This window comes from Anoplopoma fimbria, chromosome 13 (genome assembly GCF_027596085.1).
Source record: "Anoplopoma fimbria isolate UVic2021 breed Golden Eagle Sablefish chromosome 13, Afim_UVic_2022, whole genome shotgun sequence".
Taxonomy (NCBI): Eukaryota; Metazoa; Chordata; class Actinopteri; order Perciformes; family Anoplopomatidae; genus Anoplopoma; species Anoplopoma fimbria.
The window spans coordinates 2,595,619-2,612,244 of NC_072461.1; the positions used below are offsets into that span (position 1 = coordinate 2,595,619).

At 41.4% G+C, this 16,626-nt stretch overlaps 1 protein-coding gene across 1 annotated transcript in view; it reads right to left on the bottom strand.

The window, feature by feature from the left end:
- Positions 1-16,626, bottom strand: part of LOC129101810 (versican core protein-like) — a 46,643-nt gene that overhangs the window by 27,690 nt on the left and 2,327 nt on the right. The window contains exon 5 of the mRNA XM_054611741.1: positions 14,334-14,627. Within this exon, the coding sequence (XP_054467716.1) occupies positions 14,334-14,627 (294 nt within the window). The remainder of the gene's footprint in view (positions 1-14,333; positions 14,628-16,626) is intronic.

Consider the following 16,626-nt stretch of genomic DNA (forward strand, 5'->3'; position numbering starts at 1 on the left):
TTGTTGATGGTGCCTCAGTGCTGTAGAGAGACAATTTAGCTGTAACAGATGATGTCTCAGTGAACATGTCTTGAGTTTGGTCACCTGAGCCATCACTTTCTGTTGTTGGCAAAGTCGAACTCTTCTCTGGTGTAGCCGATAATTGTCCAGTCTGACTTATAGTTACAGTCTCTTGTGATTCAGGTGTCTCTGGTGTTGGTTTCTCAGTACTGTAGAGTGATGAAGCAATAGTAACAGCTGATTTTGAACTATGACTTGTTTCAGTTTGATGTGAGGCTGTCACTGATGGTGAGTCTGTACTCCACAATGAAGAAACAGTAGTTGCTGTAATGAAAGTATCCTCAATGCCATCATCAGTGCCGTTTCCAGAACTTTCTGAATCTGTGTAAGACGGGAATGAGGCTGTTTCAGCTGTCGTGGTTGATTGACTGAATGAGGAATGGTCTACTGTTGAGGCTGCAGTTGAAATAGACTCTTGGGGTTTGACTGTGCTAATGACTGGAGAAGAATAGGTGGCCACAGGTGGGTAAGTTTCATCAGTGGAAGTCTCCTCATCTGTGACACCAGTAGTTTCCTCAGGTAATTCGGTTATTAGTGATGTACTTTGTGTAGAGTACTGACTGAAATATTCAGTGAAGGAGGCCATTGTTGTCTTGATAATTTCAATAGCACTGTATAAGGGGGAAGCAGAAGTTGCGATGGATTCTTGAGAGGGAGGAAATGTTGTCTCATCTTGTTTCCTCTTTTCATGCATAGTGGTTGGTGTTGATGTTTTTTCCGACTCACCAGTGGGAGAAATGGATGTTTTATCTTTGCCTGCTGTTTGTGACGTTACTTCACTATCTCCTGTAGCTTGATCTGTTGTACTTGTAGCACTTAAACTTGAAGATGGTGTTGCAGTCCCCGCAGAGGTAGGTGATGCCGGGCTGGTTATAAACATGTTTATTTTTTGAACACCTGAAGCCTCCACCTCTTGTGTAGACATTGCATTAGTCTCAACTTTCTCAGTAGATGAGAAAGGGATTTGGCTGGTTGTACTCCCTGTCTGACTTGTGACCGTACCCGTTGAAGTTTCAGCCATGATAGGTGCTACAGATGCTGATGATTCAGTGCTGCCTAAATCTATAGCTGGTGTTATCTCAATCTTGGCTGCCTGTTCCGTAGAGGCTGAACCTCTAGATACTGAAGGAGTTGTTGAGATGAAGGCAAATTCGTTTTGGGTTTGGGTCTCTTTTGCTCCCTCCACATCTTGAGTGGAACTCTGTGAGTCACTAGTTGTTGATGTTGGTGTTTTTACTTCAGCGACACCAGAGGAGGGAGTTGATTCACTGAAAGAAGGAATGGTTTTTGAATTATCCCTTGTTTCAGTTTCACGTGATTGTGTTACAGTTGGTGACTCTGTTCTCAACAATGAAGAGATGGTCATTGCTGTGATGACAGACTCTTGAGTGAAATTGTCAGTGCTGGCTCCAGAACTCTCTGAATCTCTGGTTATTGACCCCACTATTGTAGTTGAACTACTAATATCTTCATTGTCAGTGTCTGAAACAGTAGATGATGTCCCAAGAAATGTTGTTGTTGGTGCCTCAGTACTGTAAAGAGACAATGTGCCTGTAACAGATGAGGCCTGATTGAAAATATATGAGGTGTGGTCCCCTGAGCCATCTTCATCTGCTGGAGTGAGAATGGAGCTTTGCTCTGTCATGTTAGCATCTGGAGTTAGTGAGACACTTTGGGTAAGACCTGTGACAGCACTGTCTTGTTCTTTTACGGGCAATGCTGTTGGATTCTCTGTGATAAACGATGAGGAGACTGTAGGAGCTGAAGACTCTCTGCTGGACATCTCAGTAGTCTGAAGACCTGAGCTCTCTTTATCTGCTGTCGGGAGGGTAGAACTTGTGTCTTGTGTTGATGATGCTTTTTCAGTCTGACTTATGGTTACAGTCTTGTGTGTTTCAGGTTTCTCTGATGTTGGTTTCTCAGTACTGAAGGGTGATGAAGCTGTAGCAGCAACTGATTTAGAAGTATCACTTGTTTCAGTCTCACGTGATGCTGCTACTGATGGTGACTCTGTACTCAACATTGAAGAGACAGAGATTCCAGTGAAATCAACACTGCTGTCTCCAGATCTTTCAGTATTAGTGGTAGTGACAAATGACAATGATGCAGTTTCAGGTTTCATGGTTGATCCACTGTATGAGGGATTGGACTCCACCATTGTAGTTTCAGGACTCATATATTTTTCCTCAATGTCTGTAACAACAGATGATATAACAGAAGCCAAACTTGGAGACATTGTTATTGATCTTGTTAGTGTCTCATCAGAGATTGGAGAAACCGATGGTTGTTCTGTAAGTGATGGCAGTTTTGTCTTGTCTGTTTCTAGACTTTCTGTTGTTCTAGGTGACATATCTGTTGGTGCGTCAGTACTGAAGAAAGAAGATGTCCCTGTGACAGAAGAGGTTGTAGTGAACATATCAGGGGTTTGGTCACCTGAGCCAAATTCATCTACTGGACTGACACTAGAACTTTCCTCTGTCTTGTCAGTAACAGGAGAGAGTGAGGACTTTTCTGTCTGAGCTGTGGCAGCACTGTCTTCTTTCCCAACTGGAAGTGCTGTTGACTTCTCAGTGCTAAACAATGAGGAAACTGTAGGAGCAGTAGGATCTTTACTGGACATCTCAGTAGTCCGATCACTTGAGCTCTCTTCATCTGTTATTGGGAAAGTAGAGCTTGTCTCTAGTGTTACTCCTGGGTCTGTCTGACTTGTGTTTTTTGTTTTATGTGTTTCAGGTGACACTGATGTTGGTTTCTCAGTACTGTAGAGTGATGATGCTATGGTGACAGCTGTTTGTGAAGTATCATTTTTTTCAGTTCTTTTGTCGGTGTCTGTTGGAAACAAGACTGATGTTGTTTCAGGCTTTGTGGTGGATTCAGCTATTGATGGCTCACTGCTAATAACTTCATCATTAATGTCTGAAACAGTAGGTGATGTATGAGGGGCTGAAATTGGAGTCTTCCATCTTGGGCTTGACGTGGTCACATCAAAAACTTGATAAATTGATGGTTTTCCTGAAGGTGATGTTATTTTTGTCTTTTCTGTTTCACTAATTTCTGTTTTTTCAGGTGACATTACTGTTGTTTTTTTAGTGCTGTTCAGAAAAGAGATAGTTGATGAGATTTGAGAGAACATGTCATTGGTTTGGTCAGCTGAGCTATCTTCATCAGTTGGAGTGAGTACAGAACTTTTCTCAGACTGATAAGTAATTGAATCAACTGAAGGCTTCTCTCTCTGATCTGTGACATTGATGTCTTGTTTCTCAAGTGGAAGATAGGAGACTGTGGGAGCTGTAGTCTCTTTGGTGGGTAGAACAGTTATTTGATAACTTGAACTATATTCATCTTTAGAGTCGAATTCAGAGCTTGTTTCTGGAGTGACTGTGTGCACCAATGCATTTGTCCTCTCATACAGCTTCTCAGAAATGAATGGAGAAGAAGTTACTGTAAAAGCAGACGTCACAACAGCAGATGCCACAGATTCAGATTTTTCAGTGCTGAGCTTCGAGGAAGCTGTTACACTGAAAGTCTCCTCATCTGAAATATCAGTTGTTTGTTCACTGGAGCTCTCTCCATCTGTTGTTGGGGAGGTAAAAGTTTGGTTTGCTGTTACTGATTTTTGGTCAATCTGACTTGTGGTACCAGTCTCTTGTGTTTTAATTGACATTTCTGTTAATGGTGTCCCAGTGTTGTACATAGAAGTTGTTTCTGGAAAGACAGATGTCTGAGTAGACATGTCTGGCAATGTGTTACCCAACGTATCTCCATCTGTTGTAGTGAAAACAGAACTGTCTTCGGTCTTGTCCGTTGTTGTAGTGGCTGATAACCTTTCTGACTGACCTGTAGCTTGTGCTACTGGCGTCTCAGTGCTAAACAATGAAGAGGCTGTAGATATTACAAACTCTTTACTTGATGTTTCAGTTTTTTGTTTGCCTGAGTTTTCTTCATTTGTGGAAATTGGAATTGAGATGGTCTCTGTTGCACCAGTAGGAGCAGATGTGCTTGGTTGTACCGAAGCTACTGGTTTTTGTGTCCTTTCATACAATGTGGTTGGTTTCTCAGTGCTGTACATAGAAGATGTAGTTGTTTGACCTCCAGAGCTCACCTCCTCTGTGGAAGTGGGCAGTGTGCTGGTAACTTTGTCAGCGAAGCCACTAACTGCTGGATCCTGTGAACTGGATGTTTTTTCTGTTTGTTTCATTGTCACTTCACTGCCTGTGCTTAATGAAGAGGATGAAGTTAGGGTCTCACTGATGTCAGAAGAAACAGTAGTCCCTAATATTAACTCTGAATGCGATGGTTTGACTGGTTTACTGTCTGTAATGCCACTCTTTGATGTTTCAGGCAATACTGTCTGGCTCTTAGAGCTCACCTCATCTGTGGATGGGGAAATGTAGCTTACTTCAGAAGTAACTGATATCCTTTCAGTGGATGTCATTTCTGACATTTCTTGTGATACTGGTTTTGGTATCTTACTGGTGAAAGAAGCAGGAGCTACAGTGCCATATGTGGTTGAACCATGAGCTGTTTCATATTGTGTTGTTCCTATAACTGATTTTTCTGTACTGAACATGGTAGCTGCTGCACTAGCACTTGATGTCGTACTAGAACTTTGGTCATCTGTAATTTGTACAGCAGTGCTAGGACTTGATGATACTGTCTTTGTAACTCCACTTACACTTGAAATTTCCACTGTTGAGGCTGGAGTTGAAATAGACTCTTGGGGTTTGACTGTGCTAATGACTGGAGAAGAATAGGTGGCCACAGGTGGGTAAGTTTTATCAGTTGAAGTCTCCTCATCTGTGACACCAGTGGTTTCCTCAGGTAATTCGGTCATTAGTGATGTACTTTGTGTAGAGTACTGACTGAAATATTCAGTGAAGGAGGCCATTGTTGTCTTGATAATTTCAATAGCACTGTATAAGGGGGAAGCAGAAGTTGCGATGGATTCTTGAGAGGGAGGAGCTGTTGTCTCATCTTGTTTCCTCTGTTCATGCATAGTGGTTGGTGTTGACGTTTTTTCCGACTCACCAGTGGGAGAAATGGATGTTTTATCTTTGCCTGCTGTTTGTGACGTTACTTCCCTCTCCCCTGTAGCTTGATCTGTTGTACTTGTAGCACTTAAACTTGAAGATGGTGTTGCAGTCCCCGCAGAGGTAGGTGATGCCGGGCTGGTTGTAAACATGTTTACTGTTTGAACACCTGAAGCCTCCACCTCTTGTTTAGACATTGCATCAGTTGCAACTTTCTCAGTAGGTGAGGAAGGGATTTGGCTGGTTGTACTCCCTGTCTGACTTGTGACCGTACCCGTTGAAGTTTCAGCCATGATAGGTGCTACAGATGCTGATGATTCAGTGCTGCCTAAATCTATAGCTGGTGTTATGTCAGTCTTGGCTGTCTGTTCCGCAGAGGCTGACCCTCTAGATACTGAAGGAGCTGTTGTGCTGAAGGCAAATTTTCCTCCCTCCACATCTTGAGTGGAGCTCTGTGAGTCACTAGTCGTTGATGTTGGTGTTTTCATTTCAGCGTCACCAGAGGAGGGAGTGTACACAGTCTGTAACGCAGCCTGAGTGCTGTCTTCGGCAGCTGGAGTGGCAGATGTGCTCTTTGTGTCCTCTGTGGTCTCTGCCTGATCTCTGGCTGTGTAAAGTTTAGTTGAAGAAGTAACAGGGGATTGGTCCTTAGGCTTCTCTGTCTGAGTCACTTCTGAGTCATTTTTTACACTGGCGGGAGTCCTCCCTGTTTCGCCTGCCTCCTCTTGTACAGATGTGGTGACGAAAGGGGTGGTTTCCTTATCAGCCTTTGGGGTTTGTGTACGAACAAAGTCAGCAGAGGTAGATGTGACATCACTCGTCCCCTCCTCAGGGCCCGCTCCTGGTTTGTGTGTGCTTTTTGATACAGTGTCCTCCACTGTTGAGGCTAAAACAGAGGTTGTGTCTGTCTGTGTGGGGTCCTTTATGATCAGCTCATCTTCTTCAGGGAGTATTTGAGTAGGTTTTGATTCAACTATTGGGATTATATCATCATGTGGGATCTCTGTAGAGGCCAGTATTTCGGTCGGTTCTTCTGTGGATTCAGTCAAGCTATCGGTCCAACTAAAATCAAACACTGTCGGTATTTCATCACTTGCTCCCAGAGTTGTCACATTTGTCAAAATCTGGGTACCTTTGGCCTCTTTTTCTTCTTTGCTCTGTGGCTCCAGTGTGATCTCATGTTTACCATTTGTAAATCTAACAGCTGGAGTTACAGATGTTTGGGAGGAAAGGTCTGGTTCGCCACTCTGCTGGATGGGCTCACCATCGGCTATGGAGGGGGTGGGATGGTCAGGCACGACTGGTATAGTGGGAGACTGAGAATCTTGTGGCTGTAGAGCCTGGTCAACTGGAAAGAAATAAATGAAAATAACAGTTTGATTGCAAAGCAACTGAATGCGTAGTTCATGGATAAAAAAAAAAGAACTGAGATAGAACTAAAAACAACAAACCAAGAAACAATTTAAACGTTTTAGTCCACAAGTCCTGGGAGTGGTATGTAAGCCATTATATTATAGAAAGTTACCCTATCACAAAGGTAAGAGGTGCTGTGTTCATTGTCAGCGGAAATGTTCTCTCTCTCTGTCTCTCGTCTCTCTCTCTTTCTCTCTCTCTCTCTCTCTCATCCATCAGTCTATTTTCCACAAATGGTGATTCAGAAAGATTATTGGCTGCAAGCAAAAACACCTGCTGCAGCTCAGCTCTGCAGAAAGACACCTGTTTAAAACCCAGGCCATGCCTGGGAACTCGACCCACCTGACTGACCTACACACACATACAGGCCATTACCTCTAGTTGCTTGTGCTGAAACTCCCAAACAACATTAAACTGGAATGTCCAAATCAAATTAGCCCACAGTAGCAATGGACACCCTATTCTTCATAGTTGGGTCAGGTCACATCTGTATAGGACAGATAAATATTTCAGCTGGTAGTGAGCTTCAAGTGGTAACTTGTTAGCTTAGCTAAGCATAAATAATAGAAACAGGAGGTAATTGCTTGTCTGCCTCCTACCAATGGCTACGACAAACAAACAGCTATTCACAATAAAATATTACAGTATTTTTTGGATGAGAGCAGTTGCCAAGCTACCAGAGGAGGTTATTGCATCTAAAACGGCAAGTAAGGTTGCATCTGAAATTTCATATTAATAGTACACTAAAACAGTATGTGAGATTTTTTTGTATGTCCAAAACCTTGGTATGAAATAAATAATATGGGAAATGCATTCTATTTCCAGTAAATTATTACAATATGCAAACACTAGACACTACCCCAGCATAAATATCCCACAATGCGATGTGTCTGTGACAACAATGTACATAAAAGACGACAACAATTCTTCAATGTTAGTGTTAGCCAACTTTGCTAGGTGTAATATGTTTATTTAATTGTGTTAAGCTCGTAATTTAGCATGCTTAGGCATCTTCAACCAGCAAGGAGCTTATCAGGAAGTGTCGTGGTAATTACAGATCAGTGCGTCCGAAAAGAAAGATAGTACAGCTATTCACAAAAAAGCATACTGAACCATTGTACACATATTAAGTATGTAGTCCATATATGAGATTTCAGATGCAGCGCATTTGTTTATCCTATAATGTCGCTTTAGAGATCAATTTGACAAGCCTTGGTGAATTGAATGTTAAACAGATGTTTTTATCACAGTAAGAAAGTACTGTGTGTGGGTCTGTGCATTGTTTTGTGACATTTGTGGTTGGCACGCCTCAGTGGATCATCATATAAACACAATTTAATTGTCTTCAATTCATCAAAAACACATGCCATGACAATAACACTGACAGATATGGGCAACACTAAATATTCATTCATTGATATTATTTTGCACTTTGTTGCCATGCAGCCAGACAACACAGCTCTCACTGTGCCATAATACTTTCCACAAGCTTTTCTCACAGACTGGGAGGGCAGAAAGCGTCCTCGAGTGTCTCAGCCGAGCCACTTCACATGATGTAGCAGTAAAAGTAACTATAATCAATGGCTTTGGTCCGGCAGCCTTCAGCTGTCCTCATAGAAAGGGGAGGCTTTGAGTTAGCGATGACATCACCTCTTGAGGTGGTGTCCAGTCTGTGCCGAAGTCAGGCATCTGTGCTTACTCAGGTAGACTGCCAACACATTTCTGTTATTGCCAGGCTGGCTGTCAGTAAGATGGTGCATGCACACAAAAGGAGAGAAATACTGCAAATGCATAGTGTTTACAGTACAAATACACACAAGGCATACAGACAAACTGAAATAGTTTGTATCTCTTTCACATAGAGTACTACATGCACAGAAAAACATAAAGGTTATGTAATCTGTGCTCTTGGCAACTAAACTGACCACACAACATATACACAGTGTTGATGAACACACAGTGTGTATAACCTGGAGTAGATTGCCTCCAGATTGCTGCTCTCCCAGGCACCTATACCCAGAGCCAGACCAAATTCTGAAAACTGCCAAACGACCAATGCTTTCACTTGTGTCCTTTCCAATTCAACAGTTCCCTCTCCTCCAACATGAGCTGCTCTTCAGGGGCGAGGAATGAGTCACCATAGTAATGTTTGCAGCTCAGATGGAGAGCAAATTAAAGGAGTACGAAATTATGCAGCTGCTGTTTGCATGTGAGATCATGCGCTGTTGACCTGAAAGTCATGGCCTAAACATGTATTTCAAAATTCTCAATTTGCTGTCACTAAATATCTTCAAGTCATATTTACAATGACAGAGTTGACATAGCTGAAATAGGAACATTTTATTAATCATTCCTGTATCATCACAAATAAGCAGAAATACAGCTTATAAAATTCTGATTATAATAATAGATTATATCAATAGTAGATAAAGTTATATATTAAAGGAACAGTGTATAGCATTTAGGGGGCTCTATTGGCAACAATGGAATATAATATGAATAAGTATGTTTTATTTAGTGTATAATGACTTAGAAATAAGAATCATTGGGATTTAGTTTTCTTAAAATAAGCCGTTTGTATCTTCATACGGAGCAGGTCCTTTTCTTCGACCACCGTAGTTCTCTTAAACGCTTGGCATGCCGGAGAAAGTTTCAGTTGGCTGCAATCTGAAAGCTCAACGCTAGATGCCGCCAAATTGTTAACACTGCACCTTTAAGGTTTTTTTGACTATTAGATTTTGTATTCATGATATGAATTCCACTCTCTCTCTACCGCTGTCACCTCCCTTTTATTTCTTATTCTCTGCCTATCTCTTTCCCATCTTCTTTATATGTCACTATGATTATCATCTGCGCAGCTCGATTGACAGAGGAGGTCCTAAGGCTAAGCAGTCTTTCATCAGCAGTCCATGCTAACAACACACACAAACATGAGCCCAAGGGAACCGAAAAACAAGACACTTCAACTTGGTCAATTGTGAAAGAATTGACTCACCATGCGAACATGTACCAGTACACTGTAGCTGCTTGTGTAGATTACAATTACTATATTGTATATTCATTTGGAGAGCAAGTTACTGAACCTTAATTAAACCTTGTTCTTTAACAGTTTATAATCTTCTAGGAATAAACGTACAGGAAGTCATACAATAAAAAAGTACAGTTGAAGTATTTGTTTGAGCCTTTGTTTAGAGATATTGGTGAAGTAACAAAACTCCAGATGCCCAAGAGCAGAGGCCTATGCATTGCCTATGCTGTGTTTACATTCTATGCTTTGTTGACTCGAACCACCTTACATTTCAATGGCAGACTAAATCCAACTTTCTCTCTACTTCAGTACCCTGGACAGCATGGCCTCCCCCAACTCCCAGTTACTGTATAATCCAACTTCATGATAAAGACTGCAAGGACTATTGATGAGAGATATCAAATTTTCAACCAACGACACCATCAACTTGGAATAAAAGGTAAAAGGAAATAACACAACAAATACAACAAATAATATGGACACACGGTATTTGTGATTGACCAAATTGCAGAACTCGTTGCACTTTAGTAAATTAAAGACTAGCCTCAAACAATACTGAGGAAGGTTTTAACTATCTCCAAAAGGATTATTTTCTTTGTAGCCAAGCCCTCTTTCAATTGTTAACCATTTCATTATTGTGGTAAATAAAGATCAAATAATGTCATTTTCTATTTGCACAACCAAATCTGGTCTACACTTGAATTTGAACCATTTGCACTGAAAACAAAGTTGCCAAAAATAATTGTTGGTATGTCTCACCTGATACATTCTGAATGATGGCTGTCACTTGGATGGATTGTTCATCAACGACCGCTACACCAGGAGTAGTGGTCTTGTCAGCAGCTGCTAAAGCAATGGGAGCTGATGTAAAGAACTCTGTGCCCATCTCTGTTACTGCGTAGTCCTCTGTCAAGAAGTCACCGCTGTGCTCTGGCATCTGACTGGTAGACTCATCAAAGACATGTACAGTTGTTGGCGATGTCATATCCTCAGCTGAGGTTCCAACGTCAATCGGGGCAGTGCTGGCTGCTGCAGCTCCAGGTGTGGTCTCTTCCTTGTAGACGACAGCCGGTGTCTCTTCATCTTGCGTTTGAGGAGTGCTTTGTGTTGCAGTGTTGGTAGTCTTTGGTGGTTCTTTGGTGGTGATCTGCACCTCACCTCCGGGTTTGGTGTTATAGGGAGTTATGGTAGTAATGGTTGAGGGGACTGTTGATCCATCAATACTACTAGGGCCGTCTGATGGGCTGGATGAGAGGTCTTGTTGGGGTGACAGAGGAGGTGGCAGTCCCTCTAACGCATACTGAGTCTCAAACTCATCGTAGTCTGGTATTGGTGTTGTTGAATGAAGCCAAGTGGTGAAGGGTGATTCTGGGGTGCTGAACACCTCTTCACTGGTGAGTTCAGCTGATTCTGTTGGCGTGTCGGTTATGTCGGATGTCATTGCTGTGGTGATCCCAGTACCCAGAATAGTTTCCTCAGTGTTCCCCTTTGCAAACATGGGCTCTGTACTGAGAGAGGCATCTGGTAAGGGGACATCAGGTTGAATTGTGCTGATCTCGATTACCGTCTGATCTTCAGGCTCCTCGGAGGAAGTGGCCACAGACTCTGCGCTGTGAGTGCTCTCTGTTGTGTGTTTGGGCTTTGCGAATGTGTCACCACGGTGGGGAGTAGATTCCACATAGGTTACATTTTCATTTACAAAGTCATCAAAATCAAAGTTTGGATCCACTGTTACGTCATCAGTGTCTTCGTGTTCCTCTTTGATGGTGGGTGAAACTGTGGTGATTAACTCTTCTTCTTGGTCGGTTGGAGTGAGGCGAGTTGGAGTCATACTGGTAGAGAACATAGATGGAGGATTTGTAGGAACTGCAAAGTCTGGATACTCTTCCGCCTCTGATACACTTTCAGATGTTTGGGTTGGCGTAGTGGATCTACTCTCCAGTAAAGGGATGGAGCTGGTGGAGCTGGTGGTAGTGGTGATGATTTCTACCACAGACATGTCCACAAAGGATGTCTGGTTGATCACCTTAGTCCTTCCTAAGAGACACAAATCCGTTAAAAAAGCAAATAATCATCCAAATCATCTTTCAAAAAGTACAACACCTTAAAAATAAAGCCAAATACAGAATACAGACAACATGCTGAGGTGTGGAAGGATTAACTCAAAGATCCAGCAGGAAATTGGAAATCACCTCACTTGAATCAAATGTTACACATACATGACGAGTAAAACAGATACAGTTATTTGAAATAATACATTTTGTAGACCGTGTTAATTTGTGATGCAGGCAGTTTGTGGGACAAGCCTTACGAGTCAAATAGCAGTCAAAGAGTAATATGCCACAGCTGCAAAAACAGTGTGATACTTTACATGAAAGTACCCGGAGTTTAAAGTTTCCTAGAAGCTTTAGCGTGGATGACTTCTTCTTTTAACTCCTAATGTTGTTTATAACCTGCACTTTAACATTAACAGTGGAACCAATGCTAAGTTATGGAAAAATGTTTTCCTCTGCAACACAACTGCTAGCAAATAAACAAATGTATCTTGCTGATTATCATGCTGATTTTACATTAAATAGTCTACCTCTTGTTTCCCAATGAAATTGGATAACTTGTCATCATCCCATTGCCGATGAGGTCATTTTCAAAGTGTTTTATTTTCTGTAAAAAACTAAGCGCACTTCGAATGTTTCTCTAAACATTTCCGGCTCTGCCTGAAATAATTCTCATGACTGTTACACAGGAATTAAACAGGGTATAAACTTAAACTGTCATTAGCAGCAGTCCCTTTTTTCAACTTTTCATGTCAGTGATACTAGTTAAATGCTTACTAATGAATTGTGAAAATTTTCTTAAGGTTTTATTAGTGAATTAATCCATTTTAACTCCTCTATGTTTGCCCTGCCCCTCTGTCCTCCCGTGCTCTCTCATTTACACACACCCCTTAGACAGAAACTTAGAAAGCTTTCCTCGCTGGCGCAGACAGACTGTGTAAATCCAGCTGTTGACCATTACGTACTAGCCCTCTTTCTTGATGAAACTATCTCTGATGTAAGGTGTGAGACACGTTTTTCCTTAACAGGAAAAATGGGGCCTGCTCTCACAGAGTGCATTATCTCACCGACGCTGTTAGTGAGGCCTTTGTTCATGCATTGCAGAGACCAAGCTGAGACCAATTATCCCCCCTTTCCCTCTGCAACAACTTCCTTTCTCTCTGTCTTTCTGTGTTGTCTAACTGACATAGGTTTACATATTTTTTGGGAGATATTATTGAGAATGGGAAAGCAGGAAATGATGGAGTGAGTCTAACCAAACAAGGGTACTTGAAAAGCACTTAGACGGGGGCGTAAATACAACAGGACTGAGAGAGCTGACATGGAATACACAGAGCAGGAGGTGAGGGTGGCCTGTTTGTGTGCACTCTGAACTCCATGGGGACTTATCACTGCGAGAGCTAGCATTGCTGAGGGGCAGTAAATGGCCAGGCAGGGGATGGCTTATCTGTCCAACCTCTCATTTGTAAAGATGGAAAGGCCAGGTCAGGGGTCACCGAGGATGACTGGATTTAGATGTCCAGCAGTAGCTTTGTCCATTATCCAAACGTCTGCACTGATAAGTACAAGTGAGAGTGACGGAGGGCAAACTCTGACAGCGGAAACGAGACGAGAAAGGCGAGAAGAGAGTTAGATAGTGAGACTAAAAAGGCTGACAGGTGAGATATTTGTTACTTTTGCAGCTTCTCTAGATGGTGACTCTCATCTGTCATTTGTCTTTTCCCCGGGGATACTGATTAGTTAAGACCACCCTTTGAGGAGGGATTAGAATGATTCTGCTAACATCCAGTGAACCATGAAGTGTCACTATTAATAGGGATCCACAGCGTTATTCTCCTGTCTTCCCATGGTCAGTATTCACCATGGTTTGCTATAAGGAATCCTTCCATGTATTTTAAATGTGACCTACAAGCAAGTCCACAGACAATGAAAAGAGTTTACAGAATGCACAATTAATGAACGTCTGCATCCCAAACCTATATTTATTTTGACTTTATTATGATTGGAATAACAATTAATTTGGCTTTCGGCCTTCTGTAAATGTTAAAATATTATCTTAAATAAACATTTGAATATCATGAGCAGCGTACAGCGTCACACCAACAGTGGGGTTGTATAAGGATAAAACTTAAGGAGCCTTGATTAGCCCAGCTGGAAGTAGTAGAGATACAAAAGCACAGACAATTACTGTTCACAAACTCTAAAACAATATTTTGGTCATTTAGCCCCCAATAAGTATAAGAACTGTTTTCCCATTTAAAGTTAACAGAGTTTTACCACTATGATTTCAATGTACTCTTGCCAAATTTTTGTTGTCACGGATATGGGCGAGATAGTAAAATGTGAGACAGTGAGTTCAACTGTACACTGCAATCTGCAAGATTAGATTGTCATGGAACATGCACTGCTCAAAAGAAAATCATTCCTCCAGGACAATGGACAAAATATGAGACAGTTTGTAAGCATTTCAAAATGCTGGCCTGGTTCAGATGAGGAAATGTGTACAACGTTGCAAAGATGCATTAAATCAAAGGGTGGGGGAGCAGGGCGAATAGGAGATGAGATCATAGCTCCTCACAGTCCAGGCCTGGTTTTGACAGTGAATGGTCTGTCACTTCAATCACTGTCTGTCACTGTTTAAGCCAAAATATGAACATATAAGACCCACCACCTGCAGGTAACACTTTGTTCCATGACATACTGTAAATATACTAAATACTTACAACAAGACCAAGTGACTGAGTTTACCTTTAAAACAGTAAGCTCCAAGCTTCCTAGTTGGTTCTGGGAAGCCAGTCTGGTTTCTGTAGCGGTACATGGTCCTGACACCAAGCAGGCCTCCCCCACACTGCATTTTGGGTACTGCAACAGGGTGTCGTACACTGCCATCGGAGAGCCAGCCATAGTCACATCTGTCCAGACCATGTCGCCAGGCAGCGTGGAGCTGGCCAGGGGTTGCCAGGACAGAATTCCTCATCTTGCACTCTGCACTGGCTTCATCCAAACTCATCTTACGGGTCACAGGGGCATAGTACACTTCACCTGAAATAAAGATGGAAAAGTGCAATGAATAGTTAAGAAAAAGCAAAGGCAACATGACAACAAATTATCCGTGATCATGGCACAAAATCTGATCATCAAGGGCAGAAGATTCACTGGTCAGCCAATTAACAAACATTTGCATGAATAAGTGCTGTATCACCAACAGATGAACAGCCAGTCTGTACTTCATTTTAAATAACTTGAACTGTAAACAGAGCTCAAAGACCTATCATCTGGAATAGTCTTTAGATACAGATTTTAAATCATTTTGACCTTTCAGAAGAGACAAAGCCCAAAAACAGCTGACAAAAGTCACAGCTGTGCAGGGCACGGACCCAAAACATCTCCCACCAATCATATTTAGGACAACAGTAGTTCATTCATTATATTAATCTGAGGTGGGATAGCAATGCAGACAATGTGCCTAGCCTGTCAATGGATGTGTCTGTACTTCAGGACATTAGGTTTCCCCTCAGGGTGAGTTAACAAGGTCACACCTTCTATGTTTCCTTCCTTCCCTCAAATTGTTCGTTTAAGTGTCTTACCTTCCGAAAGGTCACTGCACTATGACAATTATGAATTGTCTTTGCCTGCAGGATAATATAAATGAAATGCAAGATCTTAATTGAAACCAAACAACATTTCAAGAAATGATTACTGACTGACTACATGTTTTCAGTTAGTCTTGGGCGTATCGTTTCAAATATCCCATGTTGGTTTCATCCCGGTGATTTATAACGGAATTGAGTTTAGGAGATGCTTTCCACCAAGACATGAAATCCTCCAAAACTTTCAACAACCACACTTTACTATTTCACATGATGATTTCAGTACACATTTTCTGCCCTTTAAAATACATAAATTACTGTCAGTGTTATATTAGAAAAAAAGCAAAATGTATGCACCTTAAAGCCGCTATAGACTTTTAAATATTTTAATTCTTGTGGTTAACTTAAAGCATTTGCAATTCCGTTCAACTTCAAAGCATGTCAAACCAAATCAGCCAAACATGTCTGTTTTTCTACAACATATAAAAGGGTAGACAACTGAGCTGATATAAATTAAGATTATTACAGTAACATATCCAGGTCATTGTGGTGTGCATACACATACAGATGTAACCACAGACCTTTGGAACAGACTAACAATACAAATGTCACAATACTGACTGATGGCTTCATATTCACAACAAATTGATCTTCAACTTGTGCCAAAATAATTGACATTTATATTATGTACTGCAGCAAGGCTGGGGTAAACTGTATGAATCCCAGATAAGAAGAACAACTACATATGGCTGACTGGAGTTAAAGATGTGCCAAGTTAACATCCCTCTTGACTGATGTTTTTATGATGCTCATAAAACGCTCTGAGTGGAGTTTAGTCCATCAGCAGTAACAGGCTGGATAATGAACAGACAGGCAAAGACTGTTGGCTGATAAATGAGGACTTCCTATAAGCAGTGCCAAGACATTTAAAACTCCCATTATCACATTTTGGTTGCCGACTTTGTCAAAGCCCATAATGGTGAAGAATACATTTTGATTCCTGCTTTAGAGTCAAATTGTTAGGTGCTAACTCCCTTTCTACATTGTGTAAAATTGTTTGGTGCAGGAAAATATATAAAATATATATTTCCATAGCATAAGCTGTAAAAGTAATTTGCTTTGGCACTGTGATAATTTCGTGGTTTTGTCAGTTCAGAGGGTGTGTCAACCTCTAAAACATTATTTCCCAAACTTTTTGCCTGAGGACCCACTTTTTTTAGAATTACCATCCAGCACAACCCAAATGACAATAGGCCCTATGTATAAATCACAAGAACAGCAAATATTTACTGCCATTTCTAAAATATACAATTATGAGAGCAATACGAACATTCAGGCTCTCTCATGTGGCTCAAAGGTGTAAATATAAATTTGAAATAAAACGCTATGGAAGCAGTTATGCAAACCCTAATAAATTCTCGTGCCACACACCGCTGGATCCCAACTCAGTC